Raw genomic sequence first — 25982 nt, forward strand, 5'->3', positions numbered from 1 at the left:
GGAGATTTTCCCCACCCTAGTAAGCCTGAGGGTACTGCAGGAGACCAGGGCGTATCTCAGTCCTTATCTCAACAGCATAAGACAGACATTCCCAGAGCAGCCATTTATAGACCTCCCCACAGGAATGCATTCCTTTCCCAGAGTATTAATAATAATATTCCTTGCTAGGAAAAGAATTTAGTGATATCTTCCCTACTTGCACATCCATTTATAGGCTCTTTGCAAGAAGATAAATATGGCTCTTTTTGCCCAACCCCACAGGCAGTCAGACCTTATGGTTGTCTTCCCTTGTTCCCTAAAAATCGCTGTTATTCTGTTCTTTTTCAAGGTGCACTGATTTCATACTCTTCAACCACACATGTTTTACAATCAATTTGTACAGTTAACACAATTATCACAGTGGTCCTGAGGTGACATACATCCTCAGCTTACGAAGATAACAGGATTAAGAGATTAAAGACAGGCATAAGAAATTATAAAAGTATTATATGGGAACTGATAAATGTCCATATTAAAATGAAATCTTCACAATTTATGTTCCTCTGCCACAATTCCAGCTGGTCCCTCCGTTCGGGGTCCCTGAGTTCCCACAACAGAAGAGTTTTAGGATGTCTTCCATTAACCCTTATAACTAAGTGTTTTTTAGAAAAACATGAAAGTTTAAGGAACTGTTTAGATTTTTTTGAAGAATATTTCATAGACAACATTATGTTTTTCTACCCAAACATTATTTCTAGTTGTCTTTCTTTTTGTGATATTAGCAGCTGTTTTGAATTATTTTGCCAACTTGGCAGCAACCACTACAGTTTTCTAAAACTAAGAAGCCTGTATTCTAGAACTGTCTTCCCTAAATGAATCCTCATAAAATTTGCAAATAGAGAAAATTCACACACAATTCCAAAGACAAAAGTAAAGCCGAAGTCACTGTGAGCAATTTTTGGCAGCCAGGCATGGAGACTTTCACAGCTTTTAACAAGTTTCTTCTCAGCAATTCTAGCATCCAGATATAGCCCCATCATAGACCTCACATGAGCATGTACTTCATAATCCTGGTGAATACAGAAGTTTCCTGGACTCTTCATGAGCTGTTGCTTTCCCTCCTATATCAGTGTTTTCAGCTGATGCCATTTGTGATTGTGTTTCTGACTTTCTGTAGGCAACCTGCCAAACCTTCATTTTTTTTTCTGCTTAGATGCACAAGAATGTAGGCACTAATTCTTATATTAAACTGTTTATTTCTATAATACTTAATTGGCTGTTTTCCTGGCTGAACCAAACCCAGAGCAGCAGGGATGATAACTTCCAAAACTGATTAAATTAGAGGTCAAGAAATTGAGCCATTTTAATTCTATTATTCTTCTTTCATATATTGAATAGAAAACTTTTGTAGATAGTTTTTCTTCATTATTTCTTTGGTTACCCTGAGGTACTGCTTGTAGAGAAAAAGTAGAATAAATATGGGATTCTTTCCCTTTATTTACCATTTTCTATTTATCAGTTACTTTTTTATTTACCAGTTTTCTAAGTAGTATTCTGCTTTCCTAAAATCCTAGAAAGCACTTGAAGAAATTAAAAATGGGTTGATTTTTTTTTTTTTTTTGAGAGAGAGTCTTGCTCTGTCACCCAGGCTGGAGTGCAGTGGCAAGATCTGAGCTCACTGCAAGCTCCACCTCCCAGATTCACACCATTATCCTGCCTCAGCCTCCCGAGTAGCTGGGACTACAGGCACCCGCCACCACGCTCAGCTAATTTTTTTTGTATTTTTAGTAGAAATGGGGTTTCATCGTGTTAGGCAGGATGGTCTCGATCTCCTGACCTCATGATCTGCCTGCCTTTGCCTCCCAAAATGCTAGGATTATAGGGGTGAGCCACCGTGCCTGGCCAAAAATGGGTTGATTTTTTAAAAATAAATATTGGGAATTATTCTCCTGCCTCTTCTCAGTCTAATGAAATTTTTCTGTAAGATATTGTATTTTTAAGTACTCAAATTTTAATTTTTTTAAGTTTTTATCTCTACTGAGATTTCACACATGTTTACTCAATATTATTATTATTTCAGTCCTTGAGCATATCTATAATATAGTAGTATCCCCTTATTTGTGGCTTTACTTTCCTCACTTTCAGTCACCCACAGTCAAAAAATATTAAATATAAAACTCCAGAAGTAAACAGTTTGTAAGTTTTAAGTCATGCACTGTTCTGAGAAATGTGATGCAACCTCCCGCCATTCTGCTGTATCCGGTTCAGGATGCGACATATCCCTTTGCTCGGCAGGTCCACACTTCCTGCTTCCTGCTCATTAGACATTTGCAGCCATCTAAGTTATCAGATGGACCTAGCTTAGTGTAGCAGTGTTTGTGTTCAAGTAACCCTTATTTTATTTAGTAATGGTCCCAATATGCAAGAGTAGTGATGCTGGCAATTCAGATATGCAAAAGAGAAACCTGAAAATGCTTTCAGTAACTGAAAAGCAGAAAGTTTTCCACTTAATGAGGAAAAAAAATATGCTGAGGTTGCTAACATCTAGGGTAAGAATTAATCTTTTATTTGTAAAATTGTGGAAAAGGAAAAATAAATTATTGCTAGTTTTGCTTTTGTACCTCAAACTGCAAAAGTTACAGCCACAGTGTGTGTTAAGTGCTAAGGTAGGGTTTGATATTATCCATGGTTTAAGAGATCCACGGAGGTCTTCCAAAGTACGCCCCACAGATAAAGGGGGAGTACTGCAGTCTTTTAATGCTAATTCCAATATCTGGATGATGTATTTATTCTATTGACTGCATGCTTTAATATCATTATAAGCTTGATGATTTAAACATCAGGTGTGCACCTGCTCATTGCAGTCATCATCATCATCATCATCATCATCATTTTTGTTTGTTTGGGTTTTTTTGAGATGAATCTTGCTTTATGGCCCAGGCTGGACTGCAGTGGCATGATCAAAGCTCACTGCAGCCTCAGACTCCTGGGCTTAGGTGACCCTGCCACCTCAGCCTCTCAAGTAGCTGGGACTACAGGCACATGCTACCATGCCTGCCTAATTTTTTTGTTTTCTATTTTTGGCAGACAGAGGGTTTTACCATGTTGCCCAGCCTTGTCTTGAACATCTGGGCTAAAGCAATCCATCTGTTTTAGCTTCCCAAAGTGTTGGGCTTACAGGTGTGAACCACCATGCCTGGCTTGTGGTCATCATTATTATTGATGCTTATATTAGTTCATGTTTGGATAGTGGGACCTCCTTCAAGTTGCCTCTCGGATCCTATGGACATGATCCTGGGGGGTATAAAAGTGCCCTTGCTTTCCAGTATGACAAGGTGCTCTAGACTGATTTTGCACATTGCCTGCCTGCAGCCAGAAAGCAGCCATTTCTCCAAGAAGCTTTGGTTCCTTTTAGTGAGTGATGATATGGAGAATCCAAAGTTATGGCACCAAGGAGCTTTCTGCTTCTGTTTTGTTTAATGCTTCTAGGACTTTTCAGTGGATTGGTCTAAAAGATAAGTGCATTTTTTAATAAAAAATTATAATTTTTAAGTAAACCTTTCTGTTAACAGTCTTGATTAGAGGATTTTAATTATGCTTAGAGATAATACATCTGTATCTTCTATTTCATTTGAAAAGCACCAGTTTTCAATGTCACACCCATAATGAGTCAGAGTCTAGCTCTGTCGCCCAGGCTGGAGTGCAGTGGTGTGATCTCAGCTCACTGCAACCTCCAGCTCCCAGGTTCAAGCAATTCCCTACCTCAGCTTCCAGAGTAGCTGGGATTACAGGCACATGCCACCACACCTGGCTATTTTTTGTATGTTTAGTAGAGATGGAGTTTCACCATCTTGGCCAGGCTGGTCTTGAACTCCTGACCTCGTGATCCACCTGCCTCGGTCTCCCAAAGTGCTGGGATTACGGGCATGAGCCACTGCGCTCGGCCTTTTTTTTTTTTTAAGACCCAGTCTCGCTCTGTTGCCCAGGCTGGAGTGCAGTGGCCTGATCTCGGCTCACTGCAACCTCTGCCTCCCAGGTTGAAGCAATTCTCTGCCTCAGCCTCCTTAGTAAATGGAATTACAGGCACTTACCACCACGCCTGGCTAATTTTTTTTTTTTTTTTTTTTTTTTTTTTTTTTGAGACTGAATCTCACTCTGTTGCCCAGGCTGGAGGGCAGTCGCGTGATCTCGGCTCACTGCAACCTCCATCTCAAGTGATCCTCCCGCCTCCATCTCCTAAAGTACTGGGATTATAGGCATGAGCCATCACACCCAGTCAATATAACTTTATATTCACAAGGAAACAAAACAATTTGTTTGACTCGCTTTATAGCAATATTTGCTTTATTGTGATGGTCTGGAACCAAATCCACAATATCTTTGAGGTATGGCTGCATTTTCTAAGCATTTCCTGAGTCAGCCTACTTTTTCTCCATTTTATTGCCATTATTCTATCCATTTTTTTGTTTTCTTGTTGTTGTTTGGAAACAGAAAAGTGCTATGTCACCCAGGCTGGAGTGCCGTAGTACGATCATAGCTCACTGCAGCCTCGATCTCCTGTGTCCAAACTATCCTCTTGCCTCAGGCTTCTGAGTAGCTGAGGCTACAGATGCACGCTACCACACCTGGTTTTTGTTTTGTTTTGTTTTGTTTTGTTTTGTTTTGTTTTGTTTTTGAGTCAGAGTCTCGCTCTGTCGCCCAGGCTGGAGTGCAGTGGCGCGATCTCGGCTCACTGCAAGCTCCGCCTCCTGGGTTCACGCCATTCTCCTGCCTCAGCCTCGTGAGTAGCTGGGACTACAGGCGCCCGCCACCATGCCCGGCTAATTTTTTGTATTTTTAGTAGAGACGGCGTTTCATCGTGTTAACCAGGACAGTCTTGAGCTCCTGACCTCGTAATCCGCCCACCTCGGCCTCCCAAAGTGCTGGGATTACAGGCGTGAGCCGCCGCTCCCTGCCCGGCTCATTTTTAAAAAGACGTTTGTAGAGGCGGGGTCTCATCATGTTGCCCAAGCTGATCTGGAACTCCTGGCCTCAAACAATCCTCCCGCCTCAGATTCCTGAGTAGCTAGGATCAATCCATTGCTGAAGAGTACATGGATGTTACTTTGCAGGCTGTCAACCTGAATTCGTGTTTGCTTGACATTGCCTAATTATTAGTTTCAGTTTCAGCTTACCCACTTTTTGTCAGCAACATGCAGAAAAGACTGTGCCCTTTTTAGTGTATTGTATCAGGAAGCATCTCACATTGGTTTGTGCCATTACTGGTGCAGTGACTACCAGCCACTTGGTTAGGGTGGGGTTGGCCATATTTCTCCACTGCAAAATTACGCATTTTCCTTTTGTAATTAATAACTGTGTGTGAGGAAATTCTTTGAGATGAGGTATATATCTCATTCTTTGTCAAACTATAAGGTTTTTTTTTAAGTGAAAGAAAATTTATTAAGAAACTAAAGGAATAAAAGAAAGGCTGCTCCATAGGCAGAGCAGTGTCACTTTAAGGTTTTGAGGTTAACTGATTTTTGTCCAAATCAATAATTACTGCGATGATTGAAAAATGATTATTACTAAGTTTATTTTCATTGTCTCAAGTTCTGCCGAACTCTGGATCCAGGCTGTGTCAATAGGGTAGTGTGGTGCCTCCTATACCTGTCTCGGCCTCCTACAGTCCTTTTTATTTATTTTGTTTTTTATAATACAGACAGGGTCTTACTATGCTGCCCAGACTGGTTTCAAACTCCTGGGCTTAAGCAATCTTCCTGCCTCAGCCTCCCAAAGTGCTGAGATCACAAGCGTGAGCCACCACACCCGGCCAAGTTCTTTACCATCTTCAGAAGGCTTAACTTGCACTTTCAGCAAAAGGATAGATTCCCAGGAGGACTGTGAGAGAGAGTTGGGGCCTAAGTTGATAATACCAAATACACTGAACTTGACTGTGTTCACCATGTTCTGGCTCTAGAGAAATGAGAGTGCTAGTGAGGTTGGTGCCATTTTGTGTGTTTTCTGTACCTTGAAGTCCCTCAGAAATCTTGCCCCTGGTCTTCTTGTTCTAAGAACACAACAGTTTCTCTTTTTCTGTGGAGATGAAATATAGATCTTTGATTTTGGAACCAAATTTGGACTCTTGACTCTGGAGCACCAATTTCTTCAGCAAGTTGTTCTCTGGAATCAATCCCAGGGTATGGGTTTATCATAAATGCCTTGATGAGAGTGTGTAATTGAGAGGCGCTATAGGTGGTATGACACCGTCTGGCTTCTCTACTTTGAAATTCCACACCAGGTTGATCTTGCCCATGGCTGTGGCTTGAATCTAAAGTCAGGTTCTGGTCTTTTCTGGAATCTGTGCCTAGCTCTTCAATTCTGGGTGACAGAGCGAGACTCTGTCTCAAAAAAAAAAAAAAAAAAAAAAAAAAAAAAAAGCCAGGCGCGGTGGCTCATGCCTGTAATCCCAGCACTTTGGGAGATGGAGATGGAGGTGGGTGGATCATGAGGTCAGGAGTTCAAGACCAGCCTGGCCAAGATGGTGAAACTCCATCTCTACTAAAAATACAAAAAAATAGCCAGGTGTGGTGGTGTGTGCCTGTAATCCCAGCTTCTCTGGAGGCTGAGGTAGGGAATTGCTTGAACCTGGGAGCTGGAGATTGCAGTGAGCTGAGATCACGCCACTGCACTCCAGCCTGGGCAACAGAGCTAGACTCTGCCTCATTATGGGTGTGACATTGAAAAGTGGTACTTTTCAAATGAAATAGAAGAAGATACAGATGTATTCTCTCTAAGCATAATTAAAATCCTCTAATCAAGACTGTTAACAGAAAGGTTTACTTAAAAATTATAAATTTTTATTAAAAATTTTAAAAATACACTTATCATTTAGACTAATCCACTGAAAAGTCTTAGAAGCATTAAACAAGCATTCTGGACTCTTCTGTATTGATTTCTAAAGCAAGTTTTTGTTTCATAGCATAACCTGGGTAAGATTTTTGATTGAAGGTATTGATGAGGATTTTCAATTGATCTTCTGTGAATTTGGTGTGATTGCACCTATGATTTGCTGCTACCATCTTGTGTGAAGAGGTGTCTTTGGCCATGCTGGAAGAGAGTCCTGGAGGCTGAGCTACTGTCTGGGAGACCACTTACAGCTCATTTTTAAAAAGAAAGGTTGCATATAATACAACATAATTTACAAATCTAAAGCTTATGGTTTTCTGGGCTTTGACAAATGAAAACACCTGTGCAACTTCAACCCTTACCAGGATATGCATGAGTTTCTACCCGAAATCACCAGTATTCTAACAAACAGCTTTGCGTTTTTTGAATTGTTCAGTGCCTGTGAGGATTCCTTACTGCAAGTTTATGAAAAATATATTCAGAAGGCATAGTCTACAATTACTGTTTGGGTAAGTGTTTTCATCAATTGTCTGAATATTTGCTGTGAATTTAAGTATGCTGATTTTTATGTAGTTATCCTCGGAGAAACATTGTGCCATTTTTCGTGTGGAAACCACTTGTAGAATAAACAGAGATTATGACCGCACAGAGTTGGTTGTGATGGGCACGTCTACCTGTGGCTGCCATTTGAGTGGAAGGTGGAATCCGACTCTGGAGCATCGGCAGCCTGAGCTGGTGCTGGGCTCACACTGACCCTGGGAGTGCTCTATGCGTGCTTCACCTTATGAGGGGTGCGGCAGGAACAAAAATAGAAAAGTGTGCTCTACTTTCACATGTTACCAAGGGACAGAGGATACCACCAAGGAATTAGAAAACTGTTAAGTGAGGGTGTATTCTTCTTAATAGCCTTTCAAACAAGGAATTTGAAAACAAGATTCTACTCATCCCACACCAAAATGTAAACAGATATATTATTTTTTATATTCCCAGGATAATTTTGGTTTTACTTAAGCATCACTATTGCCCTGAAATGTCAAGTCAAGTGGAAAAATAAATGCGAATAATCCCACCACTAGCCTCCAGACTTGATGTTTATGTTATTTCCTTTTTAAAATGACCTTTAAAAAGTTATAAATTAGAAACATGGAAAGTAGAATGGTTTCATGCAAGAAATACTGGAATAAGATCCCTGTTCTGGCCCCAAAGTCTTAGACAAGTCATTCAGCCTTTCAATGCGTCAGTTCTCCCATCTGGAAAATGTGGGCATTCATCTCTATGGGAGCTTCTAGCTCTGTCAGTGAGTTTCTGAAACTTGCCCAGGAAGGAGCAGCCCTAGTCTGAGTGCATGCTGCCCCTGTGCTTGCCTTTTGCCTCCTTCTTATCCTCGAGGTAGCCTGCAGACTCCTCCTCATTCATCTCCTAAGCCAGTGCTATCTGACGGCAGGGAATATGTTTCCAATTCTGGTCACATCTGAAAGAAATTTTTCCTGGAAGATTACATCTATGACCTGCAAAGCTTTATGCTTCTCTCTGTATTCCAGATCTTGTGTTTTTTTTTTTATATGGGAAAAGTTACAATTTTTTTTTTTTGAGACAGAGTTTCACTCTTGTCACCCAGCTGGAGTCCAATGGCGTGATCTCAGCTCACTGCAACCTCTGCCTCCTGGGTTCAAGCGATTCTCCTGCCTCAGCCTCCTGAGTAGCTGGGATTACAGGCGCCTGCCACCATGCCCAGCTATTTTTTGTATTTTTAGTAGACACGAGGTTTCATCATTTTGGCCGGGCTGGTCTCAAACTGCTGACCTCAGGTGATCCACCCACCTCAGCCTCCCAAAGTGCTGGGATTACAAGCGTGAGCCACCACACCTGGCACGATTATGTCTTTTTAAATGAGAAAAAATTTCTTGAGATCATAAGGGAAAAAAAAATCCCTAAGCCAAAATAAGTCAACCAAGAAGAAAATGAAAATGAAAAGTAAAAAAATATGTATTTTAAAGAAAGTAAAGTGGACATAGCAGTCACTCTGAAATCTGGGTATAGAACCACCTTCATCTCTAAAGTTTATATTTAGCCAACCACTATTCTAAGCAAGGTTGTGGTAGGAATACCTACCAACTATTGTAGGCCACATGTCACTTAAACAGGCAAAAAGTAAAGCAAAGCCATAATTGTGGTTTGATATTTTGGATATTCAATCTCATTTCAGTATTTGCATGGTCTCACATTTTGGAAACAAAATTGTGGTGATTTCACTTGTCTCTTCATATCATGATTATACTTAAAACTGAGAAACAAATGTAGACTAAAGAAGTAAACACTAAAGGGTGAGATCATGCAAGTTAAACAGATACGCTTTCTCAGGGGAAGGTCACTTACCCATGATGCGCTGATATATTTTTGTGAGCTTAAATGGTTCTAGCGTATTTACAACTTGACTAACTTTACATGATTCACTGTGTACTGTAGAATATAATTAAATTGACATTTCCTGGTACAGAATAAATTTGCATATGAGGGAAACAAATGATGAGAATAAATAAGTCTGAGGCCATATAATTCCACTGGTTACCAATTTGTGTCTTCAGCTCTACACCAAAGCAAATATTACAACTCTGAACAAGCAAGCAGGCGAAGAATAGATTTGCTGTAACCTCAGATGTCAAAGAATGCATTTATCTCTGAAAACATTTGTATTTTTTTGTCACATTGTACTTTATTTAAAGGTGGCCACAGCATTAAAATGTCAGTTCATTTTGTACAACCAGAAATGGAAAATGAGTCAGTCAAGCTGAAGCAGAAGTTTCTAACAAAGTCTAAGGCATAGTTCTATATAACTAATAATAAGGATACAATATTTGGCTTACTGAATTCCCAAACTGAGGTCACTAAAATTTAAGAATATCTACCAAAACTTAAGCGAAATCTCAGAGAAACTTTAAAAATAACATTTTATTTTTGATATTTCAAAATGTTTCAATCAATATTCTGAGCCTAAATGTGTAGGTGAGTGCTTTCTCCATCTTTGCACATGTGAAGTGTGCCTGAACCATAGCCCCATATTTCTCAAACACCATCACACTCATAGAACAGAAAGGAAAGGGCAGTTTCACCAGCTAGCCCCCACAAGCCACTCCCTGGGGTCCTCCCCAGCACCTGTTAAATTTGGGAGGCCTGATTTCAGAGGGGTGGATAATGAACTGGCAAAATAAACCCAAAAGAATCGTAATTACAAAGACCAACTCAGGTTCCAGTTAGACAGCCCATACCAGTGCTTTTGATGTTAGCTGCGGTTAAGGGGGCAGGAAAGGCTCCCACTCTATGGTCCGTGGCCTGGTCAGCTCAGCGCTGCCACCTTGGCGGGCTCCATCTCACCATGACCCTCTCAATCAGGCTGATGGTGTCTCCTTATGCCAAGTGGAAGGAACTTCAATCAAATTCTGACACGACCTGCAAATCCTCTCGGGCCCTGGGCTACTGGTTAGGCCAGTAGGGCTGTGTATCAACCGATTAAACCCATTAATAACTGGCAGCACAGCACGGCCTCCTTCTCAACAAATTACGATGCTGATCCCGGAATCAGCCATCCAGGCCCATGGTCTTTTGTCCTTACGCTTTCAAAACGCCTCCCCTGCTTCATGCTTTCTAGTCTTGAGGACTTGGCTTCAGCGTGCTTCTGAATTGCCGCTCCCTCTGGTTGACAATTCTTTTTTTTTTTTAAGACGCGGTCTCACTCTTGTTGCCCAGGCTGGAGTGCGGTGGCGCGATCTCGGCTCACTACAACCTCCGCCTCCCGGATTCAAGCAATTCTGTTGCCTCAGACTCCTGAGTAGCTGGGATTACAGGCGCCCGCCACCACGCCCGGCTAATTTTTGTAGTTTTAGTAGAGACGGGGTTTCACCATGTTTAGGCAGGTTGGTGTCGACCTCCTGACCTCAAGCGATCTGCCCGCCTCAGCCACCCAAAGTGCTGGGATTACAGGCATGAGGTCCCGCGCCCGGCCGACAATTTACACTGTTCTCCAGTTGGGGCGGAGCGGGAGACACTTTGGAGCCCACTTCTGCAAGAGGCAAGGCTTGGCGAAAGGCAGAAACCCCAACCATGGGAAGGTGCACTTTGGGCACCGAACTTTAGGGAAAGCGCTCTGGGTCAGGCGTCTCCTCCAGAGTGGTCAGTTTAAAGTTAAAAAGGCCGCCTTCAAAATAGTTTTAAAATCTATACATTTACCCAGACATACACATTTTTTGAGACAGGGTCTTGCTCTGTCTCCCAGGCTGGAGTGCAGTGGTGCGGTCGCAAGCCATCTTCCTGCCTCAGCCTCCCGAGGAGCTGGGGCCACAGGCCCGCGCCACCATGCCGGGCTAATTTCATTTTGTTTGTTTTATTTTCGTTTGTTTGTTTTGTAGGGATGGAGTCTGACTGTGTTGCCCAGGCTAGTCTTGAACCTCTGGGCTCAAGGGATCCTCCCACCTCGGCCTCGCCAGGTGCTGGGGATTCAGGCTTGAGCCTCCACTCCCGGCCCTATTAATTATTCTTAATTAAAACATTTCAAGGACGCAGTGTTTGGGGCCAGCGCGGCGTTTGCAGTGGCTGCTCCAGCCTCGGGGCCGCAGGTCACCGCGCGGGCCCCGTGCCTACTGGCCCGGCAGTCCTGCGGGTCAGCTCAGGGGGGTGCTCTGGAGAGCCCTGAGCCCACCTCCTGCGCCCCGCCCAACCTCGGGTCCCCAGGCCCAGCCTCTGACACGCCGCTCCCAGCGCGGCCACGCCACAGCTCGGGGCTGCGCTCCCCCAGGCAAAGGCGCCGCCGGCGCGTCCAGCGCGGCCTCCTCCTCCAGGCGGCGCTTGTGAGTCAATGGAAAAGACCTTGGCGAACTGAGCAGCCGCCTAGTATATCTCTGAAGCCTCCTGCGGAGACTTCACGGCTTGTCCCAGGAGCTTCTACAACAGCCTGGCATTGAGAGTAGAGTTGTAATATTTTCCGCCAGTTTTTCCCAGCCCGGCCCCGAAGCGTCTGATCTTAAAGTCCACGTATCAGACTCCGGGGGGCGTCCCTGCAAGAGCGCCAGGTCCCCGACACCCGCCAGGGAATGAATCTGCGCCCAGGTCCCCGACACCCGCCAGGGAATGAATCTCCGTCCCAGGAGAAGGGCGTGGCGAGGGGGGAAGCAACAACCACAGGACCCGTGACAGTGGCCAAGCCTTAGAGGCCCCGCATGCCTGCCAGGCGCCCGAGCCCACGCAGTCCAGGTTTCCCCATCCGGGCGGGAACCAGCTGTTTCCCCTGCACGGGCGAGGGCGCTGGGGTCACCTCCGCCTACGCCAGGCGTGAGCTCCAGAACCTGCTCCCAACCGCCCGGTCCCGTGAGCGCGGGGAGCCTGGCTCTCGCCTGACAATAAAGAAATCATCACGGACAGAAGGAAAGAGGAGCGAGGCTGGGAAGGGAGCGGCTTTAATCCGGGGTCCACCCCCTTCAATTCTCCAGCGCAGCGGCCCCGAAAGTGGGGTGGGGACGGGGATTGAGGCTGAGCTCGCTTCTTCCTTGTTTTCCGGGTCTCGCGCCTCTGAAGCGAACTGGGCCTGGAGGGGTGCTGGGGATCGAGGGAGCGGCGTTGGTGGGTGACCGACGGAAAGGTGGGGCCAGCCCCTGGGCACCGGTCGGAGGAGGATTACGAGGCGGAGCCGCTGCCTGCCCGCGCCTCACCCGCTTGGTCCACCCAACAGCTCCGCTGTAGACTCGCGGCTGCAGAAGCGGCGGGCCGGATGGTGATTACAACCCGGGGCGCTATCCCTTTGGAACCTGACCCCCAACTCCGCTCAGTAACCGGATTTCCGGAAGCCGCGACCTCGAAGCCCCCAGCGTTTCTCCACCGACGGCGGGGCCGGGGCTCCTGGAAGCCTCGGAGCCGCAGCTCCAGCCTGCAGCGCACGCCTTGGCCCCCAGGGAGCAGAGAGGCAGAGTACCCCCCTGCATCCGGAGCATAGAAAGCATGCCCCAGGCTGAGGACCTGCGACTTGGTGGGACTTCGGTGCCCGCCCCTCCGCCCCTACAGGGAGCAGAGGCGGCTCTGGAAGTCGGTTTAGTGCGGAGACCGCGACCGGAGGGGCGCAGAACGCTCCTCCCAGCGTCCTGGGCTCCGCAGGCACAATTTTAAAACCAGCGGCGAAATCCGAGTCCCGCCGCCCTCCGGGGAGGGAGCGTGGCCGCCTAGCCGAGCCCCTTCTCTGGCTCCGCCCGCTTTTGCGCCGCGAGGCCGCCTGGTGAGTTGCAGGGCCCTCTGGTCCCCCAGCCGCCGGCGCTCTCGGGTGTCTCTTGGCCGCGGCAGGAACGGACCTGGGCGCTCAGACGGCGCCGGGGTCGTTTCTGTGCCCCCGCCCGGTGGCCGGAGCCGCAGCCTTGCCCCTTCCCCACTGGGGCAGCGCCTGCCTTTCTCGCGGCCGGACCGCGCCGGAGTCCCAGGCCCCAGGCAGCCCGGGCCGCAGCTGTCATGGAGAAGCCTGGCGCGCACTTGGGGTGCCCGGCAGGAGCCCCGGCCGCCTCGCGCCCTTCTTCTCACCCACGACTGTGGCCGGCGGCGGCCTCTGCTTCCCGGACAAAGCTGGAGATGCTGCTGCGGAGTCGGCCCTGGGACCTGCTTCTTCTCTTGGCTCCGGGGCCCGCAGCCGTCGGGGCCCGGAACGGCTCCCCGGGGCGTTCCCTCAGGAGCGGCGGCCAGGGCTGATGGGGCGTGTACGACGCGGGACCCCGAGCCCGGCAGCAGCCAAGTATGGCAAGGACCAGCGCGAGCCTCTCCCCACTGCGGCCGGGGACGGCGTGGGGTGGGAGCCGACCCGGGACATCCAGGTGGGATCGGCCACCGCTCAGGCGCTGTCCCAGGCGAACGCCGCCAGGGGCAGGCTCAGCACCGCCCAGGCCGCCGGCTCGGTGAGCGCAGAGAGGGGCCCCCGGTTTATGCCAAACGCGTGTCTTCTCCAACCTCCTCCTTAAGCCCCTGTCTCATAGGCTGGTTCCTGTCTCTCTCCAGTAGTTCCTGGGTGCCTGGGAGCAGAGACGGCCCATTCTCCCCAAGCTCAGCTGCAGGCTTCAGTGACCTGGGCAAAGTGCGGTTAACCCTGACCACCTTTTGGGGAGGAAGGCCGGTTGCTCCCCTAGCCTCCACTGTGGCACTAGGAGGCAAGGGTAGCCAAGGTGATCGCTGGTTTCATCTGCACCCACCCCCACCCCCACAGGTGATGAGATGGGCAGTGACAGGTGGGTTGGCAGCCGGACTGGAGTGGCATGGCTAGCTGCCCTGGGCACCATATTCCCTGCCTGTCACCACTCCTGGCTGCCCAAGTAGCAAAGCAAAGTTACAATGACAAGATCCAGAGAGGGGAGGCTCCAGCTGGAGATGGCGCTGCTGTCACAGGCCACCTGAGCAACAATGTGACAGCTTCTCATGGGGGCGGGATCTGTCCCCAGTCCCTACCCTGCCCTGGCTTGATCCTTGTCGGTGTCTATTTCTTTGCCTTGCTCTTATCTCAGCCTGGCTTCTCTTCCAGGATGTCAGCTCTGAGTGTCTCTTGGTCCGCGCTTGTCTCCATCTCTCCTTTCTCTTCCCCACTCCCTAAACTCAGGACCCAGTCACTCCTGCTCCTTACACACATACACACCCACACTAACATACATGCACTCTCACACTCACTCTCGTTCCCCCCCCACACACACATACTCCCACCCTGCCTTAGACAGGAAACAAGTTTCCCTCCCAGAACCCTTATAAAGACCTGTGGGAATGACCGGGATCTGGGCCCCCCGTAGGCCTGTGAGTGAGCCTGTGTGTGTGCAAAGGTGTGAGCCTGTGAGCATCCATGTGGCTGTGGAATTTAGAAAGCATGTGTGTACACACGTGAGTGTGACAGTGAAGTGTTGAGAGTTGAAACTGTACATTTGGGGTCAGTGTGGTCTTGGTCATGTGGGCACACAGGTGAGCTCCGGCTAGGGTGGAGGGATGTGAGTGACTCAGAGTGTGGAAGCTGAGCCCAGGGCAGATGGACAAATACATCCTTTGAGCTCCTATGGAGGCTGCCACCCCATACCTTGCTCACCTACTCCCTCTTTGTCATCCTGGGTTCCGTCAAATCAGGATGGGGTGCAGGAAGGGGGAGTGAAGCTGCTGACCTCTGGGAAGGGGCCTGCACGCTCCCTGGGCCTGTCAGCCACTGATCTGTTCCATGTTCCTATAAATACTTACAAATCCTAGCTGCTGAGGAGCAAGACATCCTCCACCAGCCAGCTGGGGGTCCTGGCCTGGAAGCTGGTGGGGAGGGAGCTAGGGAGCAAGACACATGGGGGAGGGGAGGGGGGATCGCATCAGCGAGGCTGGCATCAGGGACTCCTGAGTTCAGCTCCTAGTTTTGCCAAAGGTTAGCCTGGGTGCCCCAGTATGTCTTCATCAGGAACTGCAGAGCCAGAAATACCATCTATGCCTCTGTCCCAGGAAGCAGCCCTACCTCTGCCTGAAGAGAGAGACTCCCCCGTCAACAGCCAGCTTTCTGCCTTCTAGTCACGTCTCTCAAGTAGGGGTAAAGAGAGGGGTATTCTTGCTTTTTTTGTAGTGGGGAGTGTCTCACTGTATTGCCCAGACTGTTCTCTAACTCCTAGCCTCAAGTGATCCTCCTGCCTGTAGCTCCCAAAGCACAACAATTACAGGTGTGAGCTGCCACACCCAGCAGCTTCTTACTCTTTAAACGCCAGACAAAATTCTTCTGGAGTTCCTGGAGGGGATTGTCTCTTTGAACTCAAAATCTTTCCCAGGACACCTTTATCAATCCATCAGGCTCTTTCTGGATTGGAGACAGAAGAAACTGCAGTTCAATGACCCCCTTTGCAAGAGCCCCCTCTGCAGCCCTTGAGGGGAGCGAAAGCATTTTCATCTGGCCTCACCCCCATCTGCAGCCAGCTCTTTCACTTCTGGAGCTGGGCTTGTTGTGATAACCTGGAAGAGGGGGAATTAGTTGGGATGACTCACTTGCTGGAGCCCATCAACACTAGACCAGGCTTGTGGCCAGATGCCTGGTTAACCAGCCCAGGAGAGCTTCCTTTCTCAGGAAGAGAATGATTATTGATCCTCTATACCCATTGCCCAGGACAGTGTCAGGCACACTATAGGCCCTTGGGCATTTGTATGGCATCATCAGCATTACGCCTGTATCACCAAGTCAAGCTTTCCCAATAGCAGTTGGTGGCAAACTCCAACTCCTAGTGTCAGAAGGCATCACAAAGCCCAGATGTCCTGGGCCTCCCAGCTCAGGCAAGCCTAGCGTGGACACAGAAACCCTTGACACTGAGCCAATATCTCTTCCCCCTGTATGGCTTGAATTTCAGATATATTGATGTTGAGCCCTTCTGGCCAGCAGTGGGACTCCCCTTGGCCTTACATAGGTAATGCCTATATCCTGGCCTAGGCTTTTCCAAGAAGCCAGACTCTGGGAAGGACGTGGAGTGGAGGAAAAAACAGGCAGAGGGAACCCCATGAGGGGTTCTGGCTGTGGAAACTTGCCCCTAATGGGGCATCAAAGCCAGGCACGCAGGGGCTCATGCTCTGCCAGAGGTTTGAAGTCAGGACTACAGCTTCCCATCTTACTCTTGGGATACAGGTCAGCTGTTTTCAGATGAGAGAGTCTGAGGTTCCAATTTTATAAGATGAGAAGAAGGGCTGAGGTGATGCCCATTGTGCCACTTGGCTGAGTCCAGAGCTGTGATGAAGAGGGAAAAGTCACAGGGCAGGACAAAGAAGGGGACTCAGGGACCCGGGAGTTTTCCTTGGCAGAAGTCAACCTGCCCCACCCCTGAGAAAACTCTGACCTTCTCAACTGCCAGGGAGGAAAGCAGGGACTGGGGAGAAGGGGACAGGGAGAGGGAACAGTCTGGTGCTCTGAGCCCTGGGAGAGAAGTCTGATGACAGCAGTGACTCAGGAAGGGTTAAGAATATTCCTAAAATAGCCAAGCCACAGCTTAAGCCAGTCCATGAATGCCTCTTCCAGAGAGCAGATCTGTAGCAGGAAAAGTCAGCCTGATCTTTGCCCCACTGCCTGCTGCCTGGCCCTGGCTGCTAATTAAGCCTCCCACCCTGTCCCCTTCACCAACTCCTGTCCTAATGGCGATGGGGTAGGAGTAGTCAGAGGAGCCAAATCTCCCAGATCAACAGAGAACTCCAGCTGGGACCAGGAGCACTGGGCCCAATGCCTCCCCTCCCCCATCCACACTCCTGAGTCAGGTAGAGGACATAGGGGGACAGACAGGCAAAGTGCAGGCCTTCTGCATGGGATGGAGGCTGCCAGGAGAGAGCAACCAAATTCTCCCACCCACACATATGCATCGCCAGCCATGGTCAGGTGGGACCTCCAAGATCATCATCAACTACTACCTTCTCCTAGCTCTTTGTTCCCTTTTACTTAGGGCATCTTGGAGTGAGATGCACAGGGAAGGGTCGAGGGAGCCCCTTCATGAACAAACCATATCTTTGTTTCAGGGGCAGGACTGGGTACATAATTTGCAGGACCCGGTGTGAACTGAAAATGGAGTCATTTGTTAAAAAAATGTTAAGAATTTGAAGGCAGTGACAACATAGCATTAAACCAAGTTCAGGTCCCCTCTGAATGTGGGGCTTTTGCCATTGCACAGGTGGCACCTCTATGAAGCCAGCCTTGTTTAGGGGTTTCGTTTAATGAACATTTACTAAGTGCCCACTGCTCAGCTCTTCTGGCTCTGTAATATGGTCTGGCTCTGTGTCTGCACCCAAATGTCATTTTGAATTGTAATCCCCTCGTTTTGGGGGAGGGACCTCGTGGGAGGTGATTACATCATGGGAGTGGTTCCCACATGCTGGTCTCGTGAAACTGAGTGAGTTCTCACGAGATCTGATGGTTTTATAAGTGACCTTTCCCCTCTTCGTTTTGCACTTCTCTCTCCTGCTGCCACATGAAGAAGGACATGTTTGCTTCCCCTTCCACCGTGATTGTAAATTTCCTGAGGCCTCCCCAGCCATGTGGAACTGTGACTCAATTAAACTTCTTTCCTTTATAAATCACCCAGTCTTGGGTGTTTCTTCATGGCAGTGTGAAAGTGAACTAATACACTCTGTGACCTCAGAGACTCCCTCTCAGTGACCCTGTTCTCAAATGAATGAAGATGGGTGCTCAAAGATCTCTCTCTAAACATGGAACGGGGGCTATCTGAAGACACAGGTGATTAATTTCTAATCATAACTAAGGTCTGAGTCTTGAAGACCTTCCTCTGGAGCCTCATTAAATTTAGTTAATCTAGATGGGTCCAGGTGCTGCAGGTAATTACCCTTGTCTTGTCTCCTGCAAAATCATGGAGGTTTGGAGAGTTCTTTTAGACCCCCTCTCACATGGAGGTTTGTTTTCTTCTTTTTTCTTTCCTGCAAGGACAAAGTGAATTCTGTGATGGTTTGTGTAGCGTTTTTTAGTTTATTGCCAAAAATTGAGGCTCAAGTTAGTAGACTACATTTTTAAATAAAACTTTCTAGACAAAGAAATGCAGCTGAAACTGTTCCTTTGATACCAGTTTCCAAATCTACACAGAGTTGATAGCAATTTTTTCTCTTTATCTTTCCCTGAATTGTATATATTCATATAAATGCTCTTAAATTATTAGTGCAACAGGGTGGATTGTCATTACAGAGAACGTCCTTAGTATAGAACATAAATCTTCCCACTGCCAACTGGGCTCTGGTCACAAAGCACCCAGAGCTGGCCTTTAACTTCCACTTCTTGATTCTTTTCCTTACCTTTTCTATTTCTAGAATGGCTTTGTCATTTCACTTGTCTGTCTGGTAATATCCTCCTCCTGTAAGAATCAACGAGTTCTTGATACATATTGGTCTAAATTTGCCTCCTGCTTGAACCTTTTTCCAGTTTTCCAGGCAAGGTTGATTTATCTGTCTTCTGTGTCTCCATAACAATCTTTCCAAGCATAACACAGTAAAAAGAGAGCTGATTCATCATGTCCTGTCCGTTTCCCTCTGGAGACTTGGGAGCTGATGTGAGGGTACAGGTATGCCCCTGTATAAGCTCTTTGGTCGCCTTTGTCAGTATAGCACAGTTCTCAGTATATAATTGTTCTCAGGTGCCATTAAACTGGACCTGAATAACTGAAGGATCGAAAGTGTTCAGGAATCACCCAGGATGCTTCAATAATTCATCCTAATTAGGGATATGGGGAAACTGCATGAGAAAGAAGTTTTTTTTTTTTTTGAACTTTGAGGATAAATTAAAATTCAGTAGGCAGAATGATAATATATGTTGATAATTTTTATTTTAAAATGTTCATTTTTACCATTTTGATATAATAGTTTATTTTTTAAGAAAAAGGCAGAAACTCCTGCTTATTAGAAGTCAGATTTTATTGATTTTTTACCCCTAGACTTGTTGCATATCAAACCTATATAAAAACATCTATAAATCAAATCATTAATTGTGCCTAGTATAATAATTCTATATATGGGTGTAATGTTTGATTCTTCAGGAGCTTTAATAACTTGAAGGCGCTTTGATTGCTTTAAAATTATTTCTCATTGTATTTGTTTATATTGTATCATTAAGCAAAAGTACAGAGTAAGCAATTAGTGTGATTAATTCCTCTTCTATAATACAGTAAAGCACTGCCTCCCTAGACCAATTCTCTGGGATCCCTGGAAGACATCTGGCATCCAGCAAGTCTTTACCCCTCTTTAGAAAGCCGTGAAGAAACTGGGGGCAATTCTGTTACTTATTTGCCCTCTAGAGGCAATTCCATTAATTACCCTCCCTCACCTATCCATGGCACTATTTCTTCAGTTACATGTAGAATGCTGTTATGTGTCTCCTGGCCAGACCCTTTATTTCACAGATGTGGAAATTGAGGCCATGAAGGATGAGGTAATTGTTCAGAGTCCACATGACTAGTTACTGCCCAGAGCCTGGCCTGAACTTCTCTCTTGTTCTGAGGCCTTGAGTTCTCCCCCTCTTCTTAAGTGCATATGACCAGAGGTAACATAATCTGCATACCAGATGGTTATTTTCCATCTTTTTTTGTTTGCATTATAATAGCCATTTTAATGGGTATGAAGTTGTACCTCACTGTGGTCTTGCTTTCCATTTCCCGTATGACTTGTGATATTGTCTGCACATATTTTAATGTTTATACACTAACAGAGCTGATTACTAGGGGTGTGTGCGTAAGGGGAACTGTGTGGCTGCTGAGTGGCTTCCCTGTGGGATGATCAGCCAGAACCCGCTATTGTATTAGGGGAATCCCCAGATGTCACCGTCTATGGGTCTTTTTCAGTTTTTATGGGTACATAGTAGGCATATATATTTATGGGGTACATGAGATATTTTGATACAAACATACAATGCCTAATAATCACATCAGGGTAAATGGGATATCCATCATCTCAAACATTTATCATTTCTTTGTATTATAAACAATTCAGTTATACGCAGTTATTTTAAAATGTACAAAAAAACTATTGTAGTTACCCTGTTGTGCTATCAAATAATAGATCTTATTCATTGTAACTGTATTTTGTACCTATTAACTATCCCCACTTCCCCCCACCGACTGCACTTCCCAGCCTCAAGTAACAACCATTCTACTGTATCTTCATGAGTTTAATTGTTTTAATGTTTAGCTCCCTAAAATGAGTGTGAATGTGCAAAGCTTTTCTTTCTGTGGCTGGCTTATTTCACTTAAAATAATGTCGTCCGGCACCATTCCATGTTGTCACTAATGACAGAATCTCATTCTTTGTTATGGCTGAATAGTACTCCATTGTATATATGCACATTTTCTTTATCCATTCATCTGTTGGTGGACACTTAGGTTGCTTCCACATCTTGGATATTGTGAATAGTAATGCAATAAACATAGGAGTGCAGCTATCTCTTCGATATATTTATTTTCTCTTTTGTGTATATATCTAGCAATGAGATGGTTGGATCATATGGTAGCTCTATTTTTAGTTTTTGAGGAACTTCCAAATTGTTCTCCATAGTGGTTGCACTAATTTACATTCCCACCAACAGTATGCAAGGGTTCACATTTTTCCATATCCTCACCAGCATTTGTTATTGCCTATCTTTTGAATAAAACCCATTTTAACTGGGGTGAGATGATATATCCTCATAGCTCTGATTTGCATTTCTCTGATAATCAGTGGTGTTGGTCACCTTTTCCTAAGTCTATTAGCTTTTTGTATTTCTTCTTTGAGAAATGTCTATTAAGACCTTTTGCCCATTTTAAAATCAGATTATTTGATTTTTCTCTATACAGTTGTTTTAGCTTTTTATATATTGTGGTTATTAATCCCTTGTCAAATGGACAGTTTGCAAATATGTTTCCCCATTTTGTGGATTTTCTCTTTGTTGATTGTCTCTTTTGCTGTGCAGAAGCTTTTTAACTTAATGAGATCCCATTTGTCCTCTTTTGCTTTGGTTGCCTGTGCTTGTGGAGTATTGCTTAAGAAATCTTTCCCCAGTCTAATGTCCTGGAGAATTTCCCCAGTGTTTTCTTGTAGTAGTTCAACCTACCAAGATTGAACCATGAAGAAATTCAAAATCTGAACCGACCAATAACAAATAATGAGATCAAAGCCTTAATAAAAAGTATCAACAAAGAAAATCCTGGAAGCAATAGCTTCACTGCTGTATTTTACCAAATATTTACAGAAGAACTAATACCAATCCTATTCAAACTATTCCAAAAAATACAGGAGGGAGAAATATTTCAATGCCTGATACTTAAATCAAAGACACATTAAAAAAGAAAACTACAGGCCAATATCCCTAAGGAAAATTGATGCAAAAATCCTCAAGAAAATTTACAGGCAAAACAAAGTCCACAACATATTGAAAATTATTCATAATGACCAAGTGGAATTTATGCCAAGAATGGAAGGATGGTTCAACATAACACAAATCAATGTGATCATCATATCAACAAATGAAGGACAAAATTCATAATAATGTGAATTGATGCTGTAAAGCATTTGATAAAATTCAACATTTTATTGTAAAAACCCTTAAAAAAACAGGGTATAGAAGAAACATACCTCAACACAATAAAAGCCATGTAAGACACACCCACAAGTAGTATCTTACTGAATGGGAAAACAACTGAAAGCCTTTACTCTAAGATCTGGAACAAGAGATGCCCACTTTCACCACTCTGCCTCCTGAGTTCAAGTGATTCTCCTGCCTCAGCCCCTCCCAAGTAGCTGGGACTACAGGCACATGCCACCACACCTGACTAATTTGTGTGTGTGTGTGTATTTTTAGTAGAGATCGGGTTTCACCGTGTTAGCCAGAATGGTCTCAATCTCCTGACCTTGTGATCCGCCTGCCTCAGCCTCCCAGAGTGCTGGGATTACAGGCATAAGCCACTGCGCCTGGCCCTTCCTGTCTTCTTCTAAGCTCTCCAAACTGTTCCAACCTCTGCCCATTACCCACTTCCAAAGCTGCTTCCACATTTTCAGGTATCTTTATAGTAATGCTCTACTTCCCAGTACCAATTTTCTGTATTAGTCTGTTCTTGCACCGCTATAAAGAACTACCTGAGACTGGGTAATTTATAAAGAAAAGAGGTTTAACTGGCTCACAATTCTTCAGGCTGCACAAGAAGCATGGCTGAGGAAGCCTCAGGAAACTTACAATCATGGCAGAAGGTGAAGAGGGAGGTGGCACGTCTTACATGGCTGGAGCAGGAGGAAGAGAGAGCAAAAGGGGGGAGGTGCTACATACTTTTAAACAATCAGATCTGGTGAGAACTCACTATCACAAGAATGGCAAGGGAGAAATCCTCCACCATGATCCTATCACCTCCCCCAAGACCTTCCTCCTACACTGGGGATTACAATTAAACATGAGATTTGAGTGGGGACACAAATCTACACCATTTTCATAAGGTTAATATTAAAAATTATTTGCTTTCCTATATGCTAGCAATGAAAAAAATTGGAATTTGGAATTTCAAATGCAATGCTATTTACATGAGTACCCCCAAAATGAAATATGTAGGCATAAAGTAAACAAAATATGTACGAGATCTATATGAGGAAAACTTCAAAACTTTGATGAAAGAAATCAAAGAAAACCTAAATAAATCGATAGATATTTCATGTGCAAGGATAGCAAGACTCAGTATTGTTAAGATGTTAATACTCCCCTTCTTGATCTATAGATTCAACACAATTCCAATCAAAATTCTAGCAGGTTATTTTGTGGATATCAAGACATTTATTCTAAAGCTTATATGAAGAGGCAAAAGACTCAGAGTAGTCAAAATGCTGAAGAATGACAACTCAGAGGACTGACACTACCCAACTTTAAGACTTACTATCCAGCTAAATAATTGAGATAGCATGGCATTAGTGAAAGAACAGGCAGATTGATCAATGGTTCCAAAGAGTGAGCCCAGAAATTGACCTAGGCAAATATAGTCAGCTGAGCTTTGACAAAGAAGCAAAGGCAATTAAATGAAGGAATATAGTCTCTTCAACAAGTGGTGCTTAAAAACTGAACATCCATGTACAAAAAAAAAAAGAATCTAAGCTCAGACTTTACACCCTTCTCAAAAATTAAAACTCAAAATGGATCAAAGATCTAAATGTAGAATGCAGAATCACAAAGGACAGAAAACCAAACACCGCATGTTCTCACAATGTGGGAATTGAACAATGAGAACGCTTGGACACCAGGGACGGGGAACATCACACACCGGGGCCTGTCATGGGGTGGGGGGATGGGGGAGGGATAGCATTAGCAGAGATGCCTAATGTAAATGACGAGTTAATGGGTGCAGCAAACCAACATGGCACATGTATACATATGTAACAAACCTGCACGTTGTGCACATGTACCCTAGAACTTAAAGTATAATAATAATTTTAAAAAAATCTAGAAGATCAAAGGAGAAAATCCAGGTGGCCTTGGGTTTGGTGATGTGTTTTTAGATACAGCTAAGGGCAGGTGCAGTGGCTTACACCTGTAATCCCAGCACTTTGGGAAGCCGAGGCGGGCAGATAGCTAGAACTCAGGAGTTTGAGGCCAGCCTGGGCAACATGGTGAAACCTCATCTCTACCAAAAATACAAAAAATTAGCAGGTGTGGTGGTATGCATCTGTGGTGCCAGCTACTTGGGAGGCTAATGGGGGAGGATTGCTTGAGCCTGGGAGGCAGAGGTTGCAGTGAGCTGAGATTGTGCCACAGCACTCTAGCCTGTGTGACAGAGTGAGACTCCATCTCTAAATAAATAAATAAGATACAACCAAAAGCACAATGCATGAAAGAAAAAAATTGGTAAGTTGGACTTTATTAAAGTTAAAAACTGTTATGAGAATGAAGATGGGAGCAAGAGATGGGGAAAATATTTCCAAAATACATATTTAATAAAGGACTTGTATCCAAAATATACAAGTCTTTTAAAACTCAACAATAAGAAAATGAGCAACATGATTAAAAAATACCAAAAGAGGCCGGGCGCGGTAGCTCACGCCTGTAATCCCAGCACTTTGGGAGACTGAGGTGGGCAGATCACAAGGTCAGGAGTTCGAGACCAGCCTGGCCAATATGGTGAAACCCCATCTCTACTAAAAATACAAAAATTAGCTGGGCATGGTGGGGCATGCCTGTCATCCCAGCTACTTGGGAGGCTGAGGCAGAAGAATTGCTTGAACCCAGGAGGCAGAGGTTGCAGATCACACCACTGCAGTCCAGCCTGGTCAACATAGTGAGACTCCATCAAAAAAAAAGAAGAAAGAAAGAAAGAAAGAAAGAGAGAGAGAGAGAGAAAAGAAGAGAAGAGAAGAGAAGAGCTACTTGGGCTGAACTAGGACGGTCGCTTGAGCCTGGGAGTTTGAGGCTGCAAGGGAGCCTTGATTGCACCACTGGGTGACAGAATGAGAACTGGTCTCAAAAAAAAAAAAAAGAAAAAAAAGAGAAATGAGCTATCAAACAATGAAAAGACATAGAGGATATCCAAATGCATATTGCTAGGGGAAAGAAGCCAGTCTGAAAAGGTTATATATAGTATGGATCCAACTATATAACATTCTGGAAAAGGCAAAACTATAGAGATGGTAAAAAGATCAGGGGTTGCCAGAAATTTTGGGGGAGGGGGATAGATGAGTGAAGTACAGGGGATTTTTAGGGTGGCAAGATTATTCTATATGAAATTGTAAAGGTGGATACCTTTATGCATTTGTCAAAACTCAGAGAATTGTACAACAGAGTGAACCTTAATATGAAGTATAGACGATAGTTATTTATAATGTGTCAATAATGGTTCATTCATTTTAACATATGTACCACCACAATCCAAGACGTTAACAATAGAGGAAACAGGCAGAGAAGTGGGGTGAGCAGATGGAATTCTGTACCACCTGCTGGACTGGTCTGTAAATCTAAAACTGGACTAAAATATGAAGCATTTGACTGCTTAAAATACTCAGCTGATGAGCTCCACAATAGAATGGAGGTAACAAGAAAAGAACTGGTAAACTCGAAGATAGAGCAATATGAACAATGGAGAGAAAACAGGGTGTAAAAACGAACTTCAGGACCTGTGGGATCCACATGGAATACCTGACATTCCTGCCATTGCAGTCACAGAAGGAGAGTACAAAGAGGTGGTCCTCAAAACATATTTGAGGAAATCATGACCAAAAACTTACCAACTCTGGCAAAAGACAAAGCTATAGACTTAAGAAGCTTAGCTTAGCGACCACCAAACAGGATGAACACAAAGACACTCCAAGGGACATCATAGTTGAACTTCTGTAAACTTAAAGGCAAATAAAAAGTCTTGAAAGCTGTGAGAAAGAAATGACACCTCATCTATAAAGGGAAAACATCACAAGTGACAATAGATTTCTCATATGGAACTCTGAAGGCCAGAAGGAAGTGGCATATTTTTCCCCTTATTGAAAGAAAAAAACCCATCAAACAAAAATGCCCTGCAAGAATGGACAAATAGGCATTCTCAGATGAAGGAAAACTAAGAGAATTTGTCGCTAACAAACGCTCTCTTAAGAGTGGCTAAGCAGGCCGGGTGGTGGCTCATGCCGGTAATCCCAGCACT

General features: G+C 45.2%; 1 protein-coding gene and 1 pseudogene across 1 annotated transcript; both read right to left on the reverse strand.

Moving 5' to 3' along the window:
• Positions 1–5915: 5915 nt before the first annotated feature.
• Positions 5916–7064, reverse strand: LOC100992992 (double homeobox protein A-like; annotated as a pseudogene).
• Positions 7065–9578: 2514 nt separating this feature from the next.
• LOC129393150 (translation initiation factor IF-2) lies at positions 9579–13699 on the reverse strand. The gene is given in 6 exon segments (XM_055092326.1): positions 9579–13265; positions 13268–13362; positions 13364–13453; positions 13455–13522; positions 13524–13675; positions 13678–13699. Coding segments are annotated over 6 exon segments (753 nt in total). The 3' UTR covers positions 9579–12939.
• Positions 13700–25982: the final 12283 nt, after the last annotated feature.

Source organism: Pan paniscus, chromosome 8 (assembly GCF_029289425.2).
Source record: "Pan paniscus chromosome 8, NHGRI_mPanPan1-v2.0_pri, whole genome shotgun sequence".
Lineage (NCBI taxonomy): Eukaryota > Metazoa > Chordata > Mammalia > Primates > Hominidae > Pan > Pan paniscus.